Here is an 18619-nt window from a genome sequence, read left to right as displayed (position 1 = left end):
ACTCTTTTCTATAAATATTGCCGTTTATTGTCCCGGTAGTAATAAACGGCCGACTTCTTTTCCCACAGCTACATATTGCTTGCCAAAGCAGGTACTTTTTTGGAAATTTCGAACGTTTTTTTAATTTACACTCTTCAGGGGCGTCTACTCTACTTAGGCTGGTATAGAACTCTTGCCCAGGAATTTGTTTAAAGTCACCTTTTATGTATGTTTCGTCGTCCATGACGACGCATGCAAATTTGGTTATGAAATTCTCATAAAGTTTTCGAGACCGTTTCTTCGCGGATGAGTTCTGTTTCGAGTCTCGATCTGGTGCTGCCTGGGCCTTATAACTCCTTAGGCCAGCCCTACGTTTCACTTTTTGAACATAGGACTGAGACATTTTAACTTTTTTAGCAACATCGCGAGACGAAATCTTAGGATTTGAGGCAAACATGTTCACCACCTTCTCGTCCTTTTTTTTATTCTTGACACCCTGCACGCCTCCACTTCCTGGCTTCCGATCTATTGTTAGGTGCGCACGGAACTTTTTTAATACGCGACAAACCGTAGATTGAGGACATTTCAGTCGTTTCGCGATATCTCTGTAGCTCAGTAATGAATTTTCTACGTATTCGTGCAAAATTCGCTCGCGTTGTTGATGTTGTTTGCTCGACATTTTGACAACGAATAAACATAATTTAAAAAAACTTGAACATTATAGGCCAGTGTCTTGTGACCAAGTAGGTGCCATAAAAGTTTGTATATCTCTATTATTTGCATAGCAATAGTCGATTGTACATGCCCCAGTTTTGGCGTGTTCAACCTTTATGACTTATGACCAATACTAGTGCATTACAATATAATTAGCCTCGAAACCATACGATGATATTTGCCTCAACTTCGTTTCCTGGCTATTAGCGTTGGATGCACAACGCACACCACTCACGGGTCACTGATGATGATGCCTGGACTGGAAGCAGAATTCTTCACCAAACCAACATCATTCGCCTTTCCAGTCGCTAACGCTTTTCACAAAACACAAAACTGAATTATCATTCAACCAAAACTCTTTTTGTCGCAGCACCATTTATAAGTGATGGTTGGCCCTTGCGGCGCGAAAAACTGGCGCTCTTCAATCTGTAGACATCTGAAGTAAGAATACTTTACCTCATCATCATACGCCGGATTCCCATAGCTCCTTTTGCTAGCCCGTAGCCTCTGGTTGCCCTTGCGATGTCCGACGCTGACGCTGTCCAAGCTATACGCGTCCAAGGACACCGGGGTACAACGCTGCGCGTACACCCCCCGCCGCCCGCGTCTTCGGACCACCAACTGGAAATAGGGGACCTGATATTATGCTTCGTTATTAATTCAGTGTACAGCTGCCATCAAATGACACAATAGAAGGCAAAGGCTGAACTTGCTCTTGGTTGACTTAGGTTACTGGGGACAGGAAGGATAAAATTAGACTAAGGAAATATTCCCCGATTATATATGAACGTGGCTGACCGGAGTGTACTTTTTACAATTTTTGGATCCAGATTTACCAGTTTTTCAAAAGATATTGTCTAAAGTTACCCTATCTGTCCTCAGTTACCCTACTTGACGATACGCCCTGATATATCAAATTTATTACTGTTGAACGTTTGATGGCAACTGTAGAAGTACTGGAATTACCAAACACCAGGAAAATAATAGAAGAATGACAAGTCTAGCCCAAACTGAAGATGTCAAGATGAAAACAAGTATACGGCATAGAGAGGTAAATAATATAGACTGTTTAACCTTTTAGACGCCAATGACCGATATATCCGCACCGTAGGTTCAATGCCAAAGACCGATTAATCGGTCACAGACTACAGAGCAACATCGACCTTCGTGCATATACATAAAGTTCAACTTCAGTTTTGACACTTCAATGATGTGGCGTCTGAGTGACAGCTTTTGTGTTTGACACGGCGTGGAAAAGGTTAATGAAGAGTTTCTTGTGTGTTCTACAATTGTTTTTGGGGTTACCTGTTTCAACGTTTTCCAAAGTTAATGCTTATAAATACACAAACGAAAAATACAGTCTTTGAAGCAATCCTAAACGTCCAAAGTTTTTTTCTTGCGCGCATTTTTTTATTTCTCACCTATTTCTACTGACCATGAGCGGTAGTATAATTAAGAACTTAAAAAATCTGTTGTTTAATTTAATGCTTTTTAATTTAATTGTTTTCTTGTTGATGCAAGTCGGTAATATTACTCGCAGCGCAGCGAAACTATGAACAATTCAATATTAGGTACCTACTTACTTTGTTGCAACGTTTTGGAACCGAATTTCAACTCGAGATAAACAAAGAACAACGAACCGTTATGGTTTTGTACGGAGCGGATGCCATAAACTATTTAGCTGATAGATTATCGCAACGTGGCATTTTATACAAGGTGACGATACAAACAGGTCAATAAACCTACATTAAAAAAGAAAATTAACGATTATGATCACTTTGGACAAAATAGTACCTAATACAGTGGCCATATTAAGGGCGTAAAAAAATATGTTTTTCTTTCCATTTGAAATTGCGCCTAATAGGCTCTTGAATCTCCGATGTACCTATCAGTACAGTCAGCATCAAAAGTAGCAGATGAAACAACGAGCCATCGGAAATACTTTTCCAAATATGCATAAATAATTACAGTTTACGTTCAAAAGGTAGAGAATGGAGGTACTTTTTATGCGTGTAATCTGATCTGCTACTTTGATGCTGACTGTACAGATACATCGGAGCGGCAAAAAACACGTAAACACGCCTCTATTGAATGAATGAAATGAATGAATGAATCCTCTATTATCAATGCGTTAAAGTGTATGTTTTGAGCACCTTGGCCGTTCCGATATATCTGATGGTGACTTCACAAACATAAAAGCTATAAGTACAGTGTGTAAATCCAATACGGCCGATACGTGCAATAAATTAACCCAGATACATAATTTACCCGTCTAATCATTCATTAAGAAGTTTTTTTAAGTTACACTTAATTATGATTCATGACCCCGTAGTTTTTTTTTTTTTTCAATTTACCGATCAGCAATATATACCTACTGCAAACAGACATGACATTACGAGATACGAGCTTTTTATTTTTATAGTGACTGCCAACAAGCGTAGACAGTTACTTTAACAAGCTCTTATCCCATAACTTGTGTGGTGTATAGGTATACATTGCGGGACGAATTATATTGTATGGTTAAAATTTTCATTGTATTTCTAAGCAAAATATATCTCAATATACCTACTTCTTAGGTCACCCGTATTGGATTTACACACTGTATATATGTTACCTTGTTACAAAGCTCAGCATGAAGGTATGACAAATTCTTGGTCTAATCGTAAATTATTAGACCTGTCAACAAATTCTTAAAAATGCTTACGAACGTCTGAGTGGGCCGTGAGAAGCCATCGGAGACTCAGCGCTTAGTAGGTTCCACTTAGAACTAATTTATGAAGTGCCCTAGTATGGGCCGCTGTCCATTGTTGGATACGATACGAAATATCGTTTTATAAGGAGCTATCCTAATAGCTGAGTAATATCTGGATTATTTAGAATGTATAGTTTAAAATAGTCAGACATTTTAATATTTTTTTTATTGCAGGTTTTAGGATAATATTGAATTGATTGTTAAAAAGTTATCATATTTTAATTTCAAAATATTAATTTGTATAAAATTAAGGAACATTTTATTTACCGTCCGAGTAGATTTATAATTTATTTTTAATATTATTGACAGTATGGGGGGACTTAATGGTTCAAGTCATTATCTAACAATTCTGTTTTTTTATCGAAAAGTTACAGACCTACATAAATGACTAAACAAAGCCGACCAATGCAATTTAGTTTATTTAAGTCCAAAATCAATAATTTATTGTATACATATAAAGATTGTTTATTTAATGTAAAGTTTAAATTTTTGATTTAGGACATAAGAAGAAAGACCTTACAACGCACACGAAAGCCCTCATGATGAGATTGATGAGGTGTAAGGGGCAGCACCTGCATATTGACGTAAACTGTCAATGTAAAATTACAATTTTTCGACCACTCATACCTATGTCGCAATGGAAACGCGCCGTCGGTCCGTCATCGGGCTTTGTTTATAATTCGCCTTGTAAAAACATCCTCCGAGCGATACGGCGACACTTACGCTTAGCGAAGTAATGAGTACAGACCGAAGAAATTACAGGGCAGTTAGGGATGTGCCAAAGTAAAGTCAAATTTTTGTGGTGCGTAGACCTAATAAATTTAATTACCAGCGTCTGATAATGTAACTGTAACTGGAAATAACAATAAACATCTCACAGGTATATTTGGTTTCAGATAATAAGCATCAGTTGACAAGGACTCATAAAAACTGACCGAAAACATTTTAAGTATAGGGTTAGGGATAGTGCGAGTTGTAACTAGTGTTAAATAGTTAAGCTGGACATGTAGATACATACACTACACGCCAATAAACAGGGGGCTCCAAGCTCCAACCCTGATTCTTATTTTGTAAACGATAAGAACGAAATAAATCATATTCATTTAAATTTTCGAAAATAATATCGATTCTTTTAAGATAATTGGGCTACAAAACGATCCTTAAGTTCTCCTTTCATCGCTTCCATCCCTATCAAAAGCTCGCGGCAACACTTTCTTGCAGCCATGCCTGCGCGTGTGCTGCCCTAACACCGCCCAGCGCCCTGCGCTTGCGCATATCGCCCATATCCACGTAACATATCGCGCGGCGAGCACCGCTCCCAAAACAATACCAATTTTTATATTTCGTATCAACTTTGACACTTTTACTAATTTTAATTTTCTAGTAAATTTTAAAAACTTGGTCCCTTCTTTTAATTTTTATAATTCTGAATTTGTTTGCATATTTCCTTTATTATTTTTGTCCGTTTTAGTAATTTAAATTTTCTAGTAAATTTTAAAAGCTTGGTTCCTTCTTTTAATTTTTAGGAATTAAAAGAAGAACTAGAAGAATTAGAATAATTTTGCATTTCCTTTGTTTTCTTTAGCGATCGGTTTTCATTGTAGCTTGTATTTTTTTTAAATGATTAACATTAAATTAACTACTTAATTAAATTTTAAAAACACTAAATATTGTTTTGGGAGCCATCAATATTGAATAGTTAATGTAAGTTATAATTTCTTCCGTTTTTTAATATCAGTGCTTTGTGCGTCATAGAAGATGGGTTAGTGGTAAGTTTATTTATCATTCATTTGTTAAGTTTTCCTGCTACTTGTCCATATTGGGTACAGTTTTGATTTCTCGTTTTCATAATATTAAAATTATCTGCGTATGAGTATCGCTATACAGCGAGGAAATACGGCCAGCCTTATGCGCACCCTGCCCGTTTTATCTATCGGTTAAGTATTTAGTAAGTTTTATTATGTTAATTTTTGTTCATTTCACTTATCAATATTTTTATTTTATTTAGGAGCATGATTTCAAAATTACATAATACTCTAGTTCTTATCACTACGCTTTATAAATCAAAGTCAGAGTCTGTCTGTGTGTATGTATATTCGCAAAAAACTCAAAAACGGATTTTCTTACGGTTTTCACCTATTAAGGCCCACTTGCACCATCCCACAAACCCGGGGTTAAGCGATTAAACCGTTAATCAAGTTTCAAATTGTACTGGTAACCATGGTAACTCCAGGCTTAACCAGTTCACCCCGGGTTAGTCAAATGGTGCAAGTGGGCCTAATAGAGTGATTATGAGGAAGGTACCTATATAATTTGTTAAGGTTTTGTGTAGGTAACCCATGCGAAGCCGGGGCGGGTCGCTACTTATAATACAAAATTTGGATAACATACGGTACTTATATAGGGTTATATGTATATGTATAGGGTTAACCCTCAGTGTGTGTCTGTATCGCTCTTGGTCGGTTTTTTCTGCAATTTACCCTGCTTAGCTTAAAAGTGTTAGATCAACTATCAACCACGTAGAAAATACGATTAGTTTTATTTAGGAAGGAAAAAAATACACTGTTTATCCGAAAAACATACATAATATCCACGTACTAGAGCTAGATAGATACTATTGCGCTGTTGACACACTAATTAGTCATAACATACGGTTTGATTCATTTCATACGAGTAGATATATGTACCTAGTAGGTATGGTTTTTATTAATAACATTTTACTCGTTGTTCTTAAGGAACGACACTTATAATTAAGTAACTATCTAGCACAGTCAGCAGCAGAAGTTGCTAAGCGGGCGAGGTGTTCAAAGTGATCTTGACGCGACTTTCATGCTAAGAAAAAAAAGCGGCCAAGTGCGAGTCAGACTCGCCCATGAAGGGTTCCATATTTAGGCGATTTATGACGTATAAAAAAAAACTACTTACTAGATCTCGTTCAAACCCGTTACCCGTTCTCGTTCGTACGGATTTTCGGTGGAAGTTTACATGGTAATGTACATCATATATTTTTTTTAGTTTTATCATTCTGTTATTTTAGAAGTTACGGGGGGGGGGGGCACACATTTTACCACTTTGGAAGTGTCTCTCGCGCAAACTATTCAGTTTAGAAAAAAATGATATTAGAAACCTCAATATCATTTTTGAAGACCTATCCATAGATATCCCACACGTATGGGTTTGATAAAAAAAAAATTTGAGTTTCAGTTCGAAGTATGGGGAACCCCAAAAATTTATTGTTTTTTTTCTATTTTTGTGTGAAAATCTTAATGCGGTTCACAGAATACATCTACTTACCAAGTTTCAACAGTATAGTTCTTATAGTTTCGGAGAAAAGTGGCTGTGACATACGGACGGACAGACAGACGGACAGACAGACAGACAGACAGACATGACGAATCTATAAGGGTTCCGTTTTTTGCCATTTGGCTACGGAACCCTAAAAGAGCGTGTCAAGGTAATTTTGAACACCTCGCCCGCTTAGCAACTTCATAATCATAATCATAATCATAATCATTTAATCGCAATCCATGGTATTCGGTATCCACTTCTGCTGCTGACTGTACCTAACCTACCCCTATTGGGCCTATTTAATAAAATAACCTACTTAACCCAGTCTGTCTCCCTTCGGTCGTGTTTTAATTTATCGCCACTCGTTGTGAATTTCCTATTTACTTTTCGCACTTGTATCGTAATGTACTATTATTTAGGTAACATAATATAACATGTACAAAGGTCGAAGACCTTCGCAAAGATCTATCCCCCCTGCCGTCCAAGATTTTCAAACAACCATTAACTATTTATTTGCACCATATATGCACATGGTAACATATAACCAGACATAAAAGTGTGTAACGGCTAGGGTCTAGACTCTAGAGCAGCGGTCGGCAACCTGCGGCCCGTGAACCTGTCACTAGCGGCCCGCGAGCCCCCCTGGCTATTTTGTATGTAATATTGACAAACGACAAAGTCTGATAAAGTCATAAATATTAACAAAATACGGCCCGCGTCAACTTCGTTAACTACTATGTGGCCCTTGGCTGCTAAAAGGTTGCAGTCTAGATGGGTTGACTCAAGCACTAATTATCGTAACCGTTACGTACCTACCTCATGACCGACATTCACGATCGCCCACCGGTTCCCACTAATCATAAACTTATCTGACGTGTCAAATGTCTTCACTTGCAGCTTCGGGTAGCCCGCGGAATTTTTATCGACAGATAAACTTCGTCCAACATCACACCAACAATCTCAACTTTAATTCCTGCACGACAGAACTCAAATTTGCTTGCAGCCGTCGGACTACCTTCATGTCAAGTAAGTTATTTTGTGTTTTACCGTTTGGTATTTAGAGTCTATATTTGTTTGCGTTGAACTGCGTCCAGGTTATGCCATTCGTTATCTAACGAGCTTTCAGCAGAATGCCCTTGTGCAGATTGAGTTACCTACTTCTGATTATGGCGGCATTCAAGCGTAAGTTAGATACATGTCTTTTTTAACTATTAAGAACCGTTTATTTAAGCAGATCGTAGGCTAGGTACCTATATCAAAAATTTCGGTTACCAAGAGTAAAATTAAAAAAATTAAATTAAATGGATTAAGATTACAATTTACCCAACCCCACATAACAATCACATAATTATACGGTATAGGAAACTCATTTAAATACATATATAGTAATATACCCTTTTCAAGCGAAGTTTCGAGTAAGGCTTCAAGTGTAATATAGACTTGTTTTGTGTTGTTTTTGGGAAATTAAATTTAAGTTAAGATTACTGCTCCACCTCACATACCAAATACGAAACTCTACCTTTTTAGGGTTCCGTAGCCATGACAAAAAAACGGAACCCTTATGGATTCGTCATGTCTGTCTGTCTGTCCGTCTGTCTGTCCGTCCGTATGTCACAGCCACTTTTTTCCGAAACTATAAAAACTATACTGTTGAAACTTGGTAAGTAAGTAGATGTATTCTGTGAACCGCATTAAGATTTTCACACAAAAATAGAAAAAGGACAATAAATTTTGGGGGTTCTCCATACTTAGAACTGAAACTCAACCCTTATTTCATCAAACCCATACGTGTGGGGTATCTATGGATAGGTCTTCAAAAATGATATTGAGGTTTCTAATATCATTTTTTTCAAAACTGAATAGTTTGCGCGAGAGACATTTCCAAAGTGGTAAAATGTGTGTCCCCCCCCCCCCCCCCTGTAATTTCTAAAATAAGACAATGATAAAACATTACCAAACTTCCACCGAAAATTGGTTTGAACGAGATCTAGTAAATAGTTTTTTTTTTAATAGGTACGTCATAAATCCCCTAAATACGGAACCCTTCATGGGGACTCGCACTTGGTCGCTTTTTTCAAGCGAAGTTTCGAATAAGTTTTCATTGTAACATAGGGGTTGTTGTGTGGATTTGCTTAGGTTGCAGAGTTTTCGCCACGAACTAACATTAATATTCGTTGTATTTGTTGAACAATCAATTATCACACTAAAGTTATTTGCGTATTTTTAGCGCCAAACTAAACTAATATTTTTACTGATGTATTTCCAGGACTACTCAACATGCAGAGCAGAGACCTGGTTCAAACGTCAAGAGAAAATGTAAGCACCTACTTATACATAAAAATTCCTTCTATACCCTACAAATATCTCTAGTAGTACCTATTGGGAATATTGGGATGATAAATTTTATAATAAATTTTGGTTAAATAGATAGGTAACAATTTATATCACAATAAATTTGACACTAAAAATACAGATATGTAAGATATGTTTAGTATAAATAATTTTTTTTGTCATACATAATTCGTAGGGGGTTTAATTTTTTTTAAATTTAATAGTTATCGTCCATAACCTTTTCTCGCTTAAACCGCTAAAAAGGAATATTAATGTCACGGAAATCATCAGTTTTATGGGAACGACGTCGCTAGCATAAGATAGTGTTTAATAAAACTTTATAATATTTCAGTTTATGGCAGAAGATTTGAACATAGTCTGCAATGGTCTCCAAAGTAGTGAACGTAATTTATCGTGATGCAGACCTATAGATATTATGCTCATTACTTTGGATATCTTGTACGAATATACACCGAGACCAAAAGGATACTGAAGATAAAATGAGAAGAGATAGAGAAAACGAGAAAATTCAAAAAGAAGACAGCCGGGCCTCGGGAAAGAAAGAAGAACGAAGGTGGATTAAAACAGGTAACCATGGTAATATTTGAATTTGTGTGTTGTGTGATTGTTTATACTGTTTTTGTGTTATTTAGAGCCTATTATAATGTTTTCAGCGTTATACATGACCATTTGACCAATAATATGCTTGCAATTTTACAAACTTACTAAACGTATAGCATACCCTATAATGGATATAGCTTCAAACAACAACAAATAGCTCAAAAACGTATGAAGTGCCCCTCGCGTTTGAAAATAACCGCGGCTTTTTATACAAACGACCACGTTCTACTTTATAATTTTTAATTTTGACAACTATAAAGTCCGAGTTCTAAAGCAGTTAGTAAGCTAGTTAAAGTCGATTTGATACTGTTTGGAGAGATTAGTAGGTAAACCCAGCTGCAAAAGTGCATAGCCACCTTATGAACGAATTCCATTCTTTATGCGTCCGTGCTTGCAGCTCGCTATACATATATTGCATATTGTTTAGTCTATTGAAATGTTATTAGGTAGCATTATTCAAGGATGACTCACAACTCATTCACAATAAGTGACTTAGATAGCGACAGACAGCCGACTTATGGAGCTATACTCGTACAACATTTAAGGAAAAAATAATTGTCTTTAAAGTTTGAATCAGAATAGATTGATAGTTAAATAAAACGGTATATAGCTGGTCAACCAAATCTTGTCAGTAAAAAAAAGCGCGAAATTCAAATTTTCTATGGGACGATATCCCTTCGCGCCTACATTTTTCAAATTTGCCGCCTTTTTCTACTGTCAAGATCTGGTTGACCAAGTATATATAAAATGCTTACCAATAGTCCAATAAGCATTATCAAGGCTATAACTCCAATGGTGCTGACGGCGATAGCCACCGCGGCGCCCGAGCCCGCCTCCTCCATCGGCGCCGGCGTAAGTCGCTCCGTCGTCATGTCGCCGTAGCTCGACACGTCCTCCAAATCGCCGATCGGCTTCGTCCCCAACTCTGTCGTCGTTTCAACGTCAACTTCTGTTTCTGCATTTTTTTCTACAGGTACAGTTGATACTTGAGATGTTGTTGTTTCTTCTTCTGTTGTTGTTTCTTTCTTCTCTTCTGTAGTCGGAGCAGGAGTTGTAGTAGTACTCGTTGTTGTCGTGGTAGTTGTTGTTGTTGTAGTTGTAGTGCTAGTACTAGTAGTGGTCGATGAAGATGGAACTATTTTTGTCGTCTCCATAGTTATGACTTCGTTACTGCCGCTGCTATCCTCAGAGATATTTTCTTTCATTGCACTTGGTGGTGTTTCGGAGACCTCAGTACTTACATCAGCCTCAGAACTCTCTGTTTGTACTGATTTATCAGTTACTACTTCAGTGATAGTTTCAGTTTGTGCAGCTTTAGCTTCTACAATCTCAGTTGTGGTTTCAGTAGGCAATTCTATTTCTGTAATAGCGGCGTGCGTTACTGGCTGTTTCGATGTGGTATCCACAACTTGAGTAGTTGGTGCAGGTGATTCCGATTGTAATTTAGTTACATTAGCTACTGATAGTGACGACACCTCAATCAATGGTGTTGTTTCCGGAATGTTCGTAGTGAATTCTTCAGCATTATCCGTCGTGGTATAATATTTAGGTCTATATGTGGTAATAGGCCTATCCTCTATTGTAGTTGCTCTTGTTCTTGTCGGAGCCACTGGATGCCAGTTACTAGATGTGGATGATTCTACTTTGTCAGTCACAGCTTCTGTAGGAACGTAGGAAAATCTTTTAGTCGTTATTTCATAGTCAGTGGTGAGCGATTCTTCAGTAATTGCCTCAGTAACAATTTCATTATTTTGCTTAGGAGTCTCGTCGAGTGGCGTTGTTACTCCTTTAGGGAATTTAGTAATAGAAGCAAAAGTTCCACCTGAATTTACTTCACTCTTAGTGACTGGTACCCAAGAAGTAACTATTTCTTTTATTTGTTTTGCTTTGGTATTATCCTCTGTAACTTCTGTCTCGGTTTTTACTCCTTCAGTGGACGTGATTGGCTGAGGACTATTCTGTACGGAGATATTGCTCTCAGCTGGTAGGCGTTCAGATTTGTTCTCTGTTAGAACAACCTCCGTGTTCGTATCAGGGTCAGGTGACGCGTGAGGAAGCACTGGCCGCCAAGGCAACTTATTTTGGTCAATATCTGTAATCTTTTTGGTTTGATCTGGAGTTTGAGTTGTAGTAGTCGAACTCGTAGTAATTTCGTTTTTGTCTGAAAAGTAAAACAACAAGAATTAAATGCTATACACCTTACAAACTTTTAAATAGTCATCAGGTCAGGATCTGATAATGTGGTCATGGAGAAATTGAGGGAACTCTGTAAATATTTTTCAAATTTTAGACCAGTCTATATACTTATTTATACTGTAACGCGTACATTTACTCTCAGAAGACACACAGAAGGCACAATTTATTCATGTAGAACTGCTGATGCAGACCTTTATTTTATTTTATTTTCTGGCCTTAGCATGATATCATTTTGAACTGTTTAGTAGCGACGGTTCTTTTGTTGTTACAGATTTTTTTTATAAAGTTGTATAAGTACAATTTAATAAACATGTATAGTTATAAAAAATATTTAACTCACCTGCAATTTCATTAATTTTTTGCACCTCGTTTTCTTCGACGCTTTTTTGCGTCGAGCTCGTTATATTTGACGGTCCAGGAGGGCTTCTTAAACTGGCGAGTGCCCACGCTGTCAGTGTAGGCGGGATTTCCAGCTCACTGGTGGTCGTCGTCTCCTCCTCCACGGATGTGGCTGTTGTAGTCCCGAACTTCATCGACCCCCTCTTAGACAGCGATGGAATACTGTTGTCGGATATCGTCTGAGACTGCACCAGCTTCTTCACACCGCTCACATCGCTTTGCAAAACTGGATCTATGTCCGATGATACAGTGGTTAGAACGGTTTTATTCGACTGTTTTGGGCGGACGGTTGTGGTTGTTCTATCTTTAATACTGAAATGCTCCGCGTATATTGTTGTAGGATAAGTAGGTTTTGGATACGTTTTGGTAATATTCCGCCTTGGAGACATCCACGTCGGTTTTGCTTTTGGCGTCGTGTAATGGAATTTTCTTGTGGAGTTCCTGACATTACGAGTCTGTATATTATCGGCTGTCGATGTCGGTGTGACGTTGTTAGGAGAATCCTTAGTCCCAGTAAAGCCGTTTAGTCTTTTAGAATACCCTCTATTTCTGCTGGGGAAGCTGTTAGGGAATGGCCTCGTTGTCTTCTCGGTAGATGATATAGAATTTATGGTGGAATAGGGTATTGAACTTGAAGGATTAAAGAAAGGTGGCAATGAACTAGAAGATTGTAAAAAGTTGGATACAGTGGATCCCAATTCAGGATCAGGAAATAGCGGTTTTGTGGAAACTGGGAAAAGATTTGACGGAATTCCTTGTATTGATGCCAATTCATCTTCAGCAGGGGTCTGAACTGTAGGTTCCGAAGGTAATGTGTCATTGTCACAATCATCTTCATTAGAATTGTTTATTGCGTATGTTTCGGTGGAGAGTACGGACATTTCATAATAAACGCTAGTGCCGTGCACATCAGACAGTTCCTTGATGTTAGTTCCAGCTCCATCATTGTCAATAAGACGGGTTTCTTTGGTATTCTTGATAATTATAGTAGACCTATTACCTGGCTTAGTAAAATTTGGGCTTAAACCTACTTTTTCAATTATATGTACATTTGTTACGTTAGGTCGTGGCGATCTTGCCTTGATAGCATCCAAATTCTTAATAATACTTGAAGATACTTCTTGATATTTTCTATCGAAGAAGTCATGTTTAGGCGTGGTCAAGTCAGTATCAAAATCGAAGAAATTCGATTTGTAGGGCGAATCGTCATCATCTTTGGGCAGGAAACTAGAAAAGGAGCTCAGTACAGTACTTGTATAATCACTGTACTTATCACTTGGACTTTTTTTAGAATCTCTTACATGATCATCATCGAAACCAGGTATAGTAAAGAAATTGTTGTCATCAAATTTGCTAGTAAATTTCTCGAATGAGTCGTCATCATCATCTTCCTCGCTTTTACTATCTTCCGTAGTGGTACTTGTGCTTACTGGCATTTTCGTTCTCTTATAGTTTCTCATGCTATCCATTATTTGCTCTGGCTTCTTTACTTCCGCTGTCGGAGTCACTATGATCACTCCCGGAGCCGTCTCATCGGTAGAGGTTCTGACCCTTCTCAGAGGGCTTACTGTGGTGGAGCGCGAGTAATAACGAGTCCTTCCTCTGTGTTTGTACTTGGCATTTTGCTCGGTGTGTTCCTCGGAGACTGAGCCCTTGGGTAGTTCGTTGAGGACGGGATCGAGGCCCCGGGGCCGGCTGCGCGGCCAGGTGGCGTTGAGCCGGCCGGGCCGGGGCCGGTCGTCGCGGACGGTGGCCGGGGTCGTTTCGAGCGGGAGCGCGTTGCTGCCGGCTGGGGTGCTGCTTAATAGTAGCAGGTATGCTACTAATGCTGCACCTGGAAACATTATGCGTTACGCGTTAGTGAGATTGCATTTTGTTATGTATACGCATCGCTTCCACTAAATTATATAAATTGATTTAAATAAATTAATTAAATAGATACGGTTATGTAGCATAATTTCTAAAATCAAATTTCCTAAGTACGAAATTCCTAAAGACAGAACATCGAAAATCAAAATGTCTAATGTACGAAATTCCTAAAGATACATGTCCTACGGTTAATCAACCTACTATTTAAATGTCTAAAGTACAATACTGCTAGTGCACGCAAATACTAACGATCTTTTTTCCTACGTTCAGTTGACCTAAGTTTAAAATGTATAAACTGCGAAATTTCTAACGACATTTGTCCTACGTTTAGCTAACCTTTGCTTAAAGAGTCAAACGTACGCAACTTTATTTTCAAAAGACTTCCTTTACAACTTAACTAGACGGAGCCCCGCTTCACAGGGCTCCTATTCCTGGGTGGTTTGCCCTTCCTCCGTCAACTTAGGGTAAGAAGGAAATGTTCTCGGAAATATTGATTTTCAATATATTGTCATTAGGCTTTTTGAACGTAGCTATTTTGAGCACTAGACATATTGACTTTCAAAGTATTGTCCTTAGGTATTGTGTACAAAGGAATATTGATTTTCGAAAATGAGATCGTTCGATTAAAAGTGTATTAGGACATGCGTCTTTAGAAATTTCGTACAGTATTAGACATTTTGATTTTCGATGTTCTGTTTTAGGAATTTCGTACTTAGGAAATGTGATTTTAGAAATTATGCTATATAACCATAGAGACAAACTATACGAAAAATAATCTAACAGGCCAAGTCTACACTGGCATCAGAATGATGTCTTTTGGTTATCGTGTATATATTTCGCTTGTACTGTCAATGAATTTAATTTCAGTACCTTCAATAGTAGGTATGAGGTCCGTAGCGACTTTCAACTGTCACTATGATGGAACAGAAATTAAATACTTTAACTGTACTCGTATTGCCGTAAGGGAGACGCACTATAACTAAATGATTAGAAATGGCCTGTCAGCCTCTCACACTAAATTGGAAGATGTAGGAATAATAACAATTAACACCCACCTAAGGATATTCTTACTGGTGACTCCATTATAACTTCATTTTGTTCTGTGTGTCGAAAATACTCAATGACTTGCCAGAAGCTTATGTCCCATCATTATCCTGAAACAAGAGACAACATTTATTTACTACCTACTTATTAAGTAAAAAAGAAAATGCTTATTTTACTCCTTGTCTTATAACACTATATGAACTGTATCCTTTGTGCTTAATCTAAGTGTGAGATAGTCATTTCGATTTTTAGCCACAGTAGAGTAGTTAGGTATTCCTTTTTTTGGGTTCTGTACCCAAAGGGTAAAAACGGGACCCTATTACTAAGACTCCGCTGTCCGTCTGTCTGTCTGTCACCAGGCTGTAACTCATGAACCGTGATAGCTAGACAGTTGACATTTTCACAAATGATGTTTTTCTGCTGCCGCTGTAACAGCAAATAAGTACTAAAATCAAAATCAAATAAATATTCAAGTGGGGCTTCCTTAGAACAAACGTGATTTTTTTCCGTGTTTTGCGTAATGGTACATCAGAACCCTTTGTGACCCTCTAACACGTCGATCGTAGTTGGTATCTGCTTGGGCAGGTATGACCCCATTCTAAAAACATTTTTTTCCGTTGTCTTTAAAATAAACATCATTAAATAGGTGTTAGATAAAACACATGTTAATTTAATTATAAAAGGCAGTCTCATCGACACGATAAAATTACTCCATTGACATCTTATCTTCGATAAAATCAATCACGATTCTATTAAAACATGCTCGATTAGTTCCGTGTTGCAACACGCGTTTAATCGCCAACCGGCTGCAGCTACAACCCACAGCGGTCGCATTTTTATCGCTTGTCACCATGCCGGTCGCGTTTTAACAAGTATGTAAGCGACAGTGACGGGCATAAAGACAGGCGATAAAAATGGAACCATGCTGCGCCCGCAGTGCAGTTACGTAGACGGCGATTCCCATGACTTTATTGACACTGTGGCAGATTAGCGTGACGACATGCTTTTGTTGCTTGTTACCTATGTGGTTACAGGTGTTACATGTAAGCGATATTGCCACTGAAACTAGCACTTAATATCAGTAGAAACAATTCGATTGTAAGAAGTAGTGTTTATCGTATGCTTCCACAATTTTGATATTTAATTAGATACAATTAGATAAAGCCTTTTATTTATGTTCGTGTAGTCAGGCGGGGCCGGGCCGGAGCTTCCGACGTTTCGTTTTTAGGGTTCCGTACCCAAAGGGTAAAAACGGGACCCTATTACTAAGACTCCGCTGTCCGTCCGTTCGTCCGTCCGTCCGTCCGTCCGTCCGTCTGTCACCAGGCTGTATCTCACGAACCGTGATAGCTAAACAGTTGAAATTTTCACAGATGATGTATTTCTGTTGCCGCTATAACAACAAATACTAAAAACAGAATGAAATAAAGATTTAAGTGGGGCTCCCATACAACAAACGTGAATTTTGACCGAAGTTAAGCAACGTCGGGCGGGGTCAGTACTTGGATGGGTGACCGTTTTTTTGCTTGTTTTGCTCTATATTTTGTTGATGGTGCGGAACCCTCCGTGCGCGAGTCCGACTCGCACTTGGCCGGTTTTTTTATGGAAAACACCACGTGATCACCGATCAGCCGTCATAGACAAAATTAAAAACAAAACCCCGACTATAAGATTATAAGAGCTGATAATCTTCAAACGGCTGAACAGATTTTCATGAAACATGGCTAAGAACACTCGGCATAAAATTATCTATGACACAAAAAAAACTACAAACATTCGTTTGGGAGCTACGATACCACAGACAGATACACAGATAATAAGACAGACACGTTAAACACACACCCCTCTCTTTTTGCGTCGGGGGTTAAAAATGACATGTCGGACACCTCGGCCCGGGCCCGGCCCGGTCTAGCGTGAGTCATCCTCAAGTTAGAAAATAGTTAATAGCAACTGACGAGCCCTTACACCGAATAAAACAAAGCAATATGCTTTTCAAACTACTGTTACAACAGTATCACTTGTACGAAGTAGTTTGTAATCCTTCAGAGCATTATACTAAATGGAAAGTTTGTTCCACTTTCCCGATTGGATCGTTCAAGTTATTGTTGTCGAATTTTCTTTGTCATATCTCAGGTCATGAGTCATGAGAGACGTTTGAGCACTTGCTGGTGCCGTGAACCATCCTATTTTGCTCTAGTTGCTAGATTTTGTTTTCCTTATCTGTCAAATACATATCAAGTAAAACACGGTTCCGTACCCTTATGAAATGGTTACTAATACCATTTCACCTAATCAAATTGTAAAAGCAATATTTAAATGAATTTTTATGGTTGCTGCGTTTAATTCGCGACCTTTTTTCGCTTTCTTAATGTAATGACTCACGATTTATCAATAGTTGTAGTTGTAGTTGTATGTAATTAATTTTTCAGAAATGTTTCCCGTCCTTGATTACCTATTTGGCTAACACGAAACATTTGTTTACGTTAATTTCGTGTGGTTACTTTATCCATCAAACTACGAACTAGGCGAGCGAGAGAACCAACAATCATATCAAATTCAGTTCACAACATCGCGCCTAATGTCAACTTTATATGATTGTGACCTGTTTGCACCCAAATTACCATAATCTTACATTACCATCGTAACATTTGCGATTGGTGAATACCTTCGTGCGAAAGGTTAAGGGTCGTTATCGCTTGACTGCTAGTTGATGTATAGGTATATGGCAGAGGGTCATTATCAAAGTTAGAGGTGCGAACAAAGCGTGCTCCCTTTCGAAAGAAAAAGGTACTAAGTTTCATAAAACTCATTTGTTTGCAGTACATTTTTCTTGGGATAAAAAGGAAGAAACGAATTGTAGTGCGATTTGGGGTAATCGAAGGATAATATGTGTGCCTAGCAGGTTTCAGCTGGGGCAAAAGGATATCCTTTAGATGTTGACCTAGAAACCGAAGAAACCGTGCTAGAAACTTTTGACTATTTTTTTCATAATTTCTTAAATTAACCTATAACAAAGTAAAACTGCCACTTGGCCTAGAAGAGTATAGGTTCGAGTATAATATAAGTAATAGTAAGTACATATATGGTCACACTGAATCACAAAATTGGACTATGCTAGTTAGATAAGATTGTGCCTAATTTCTACAATAATATACTCGGTCTTTAAAATCTCGCTTCACTTTGTCACCTTTTACATACAAACCCGTAAATTTTAAGCCTTCCTTGAGTAATCGTTTGACCACTTTGAGGATAGAATTAGACAGTTATTAAAAGTGTTAAAACCATCTACATAGGTACTTAATCTAGTCGTCTATTTCTAGTAGATACAGAAACTTTGCATTAATGAAACTATTCGTTGGCTTTCTTTGACTAGTACATAGTAGCAGAAACCGTTCAACTAAAATCTCGATTAGGTACCGTTTTAGA

At 38.0% G+C, this 18619-nt stretch overlaps 1 protein-coding gene across 1 annotated transcript in view; it reads right to left on the bottom strand.

Moving 5' to 3' along the window:
• The window catches only part of LOC134656457 (mucin-2-like), a 90582-nt gene that overhangs the window by 6775 nt on the left and 65188 nt on the right, over positions 1–18619 (bottom strand). Inside the window, exons 3-6 of the mRNA XM_063511990.1 lie at positions 15205–15303; positions 12222–14114; positions 10441–11846; positions 1150–1314 (exon numbers count right to left, since the gene is read on the bottom strand). Of these exons, the coding sequence (XP_063368060.1) occupies positions 1150–1314; positions 10441–11846; positions 12222–14114; positions 15205–15232 (3492 nt within the window). The 5' untranslated portion in view covers positions 15233–15303. The remainder of the gene's footprint in view (positions 1–1149; positions 1315–10440; positions 11847–12221; positions 14115–15204; positions 15304–18619) is intronic.

The sequence above is a fragment of the Cydia amplana genome, chromosome 18 (assembly GCF_948474715.1).
Source record: "Cydia amplana chromosome 18, ilCydAmpl1.1, whole genome shotgun sequence".
Taxonomy (NCBI): domain Eukaryota; kingdom Metazoa; phylum Arthropoda; class Insecta; order Lepidoptera; family Tortricidae; genus Cydia; species Cydia amplana.
Note: the sequence above shows the minus strand (reverse complement) of the source record. Positions and strands in the feature narration are given on the sequence as shown.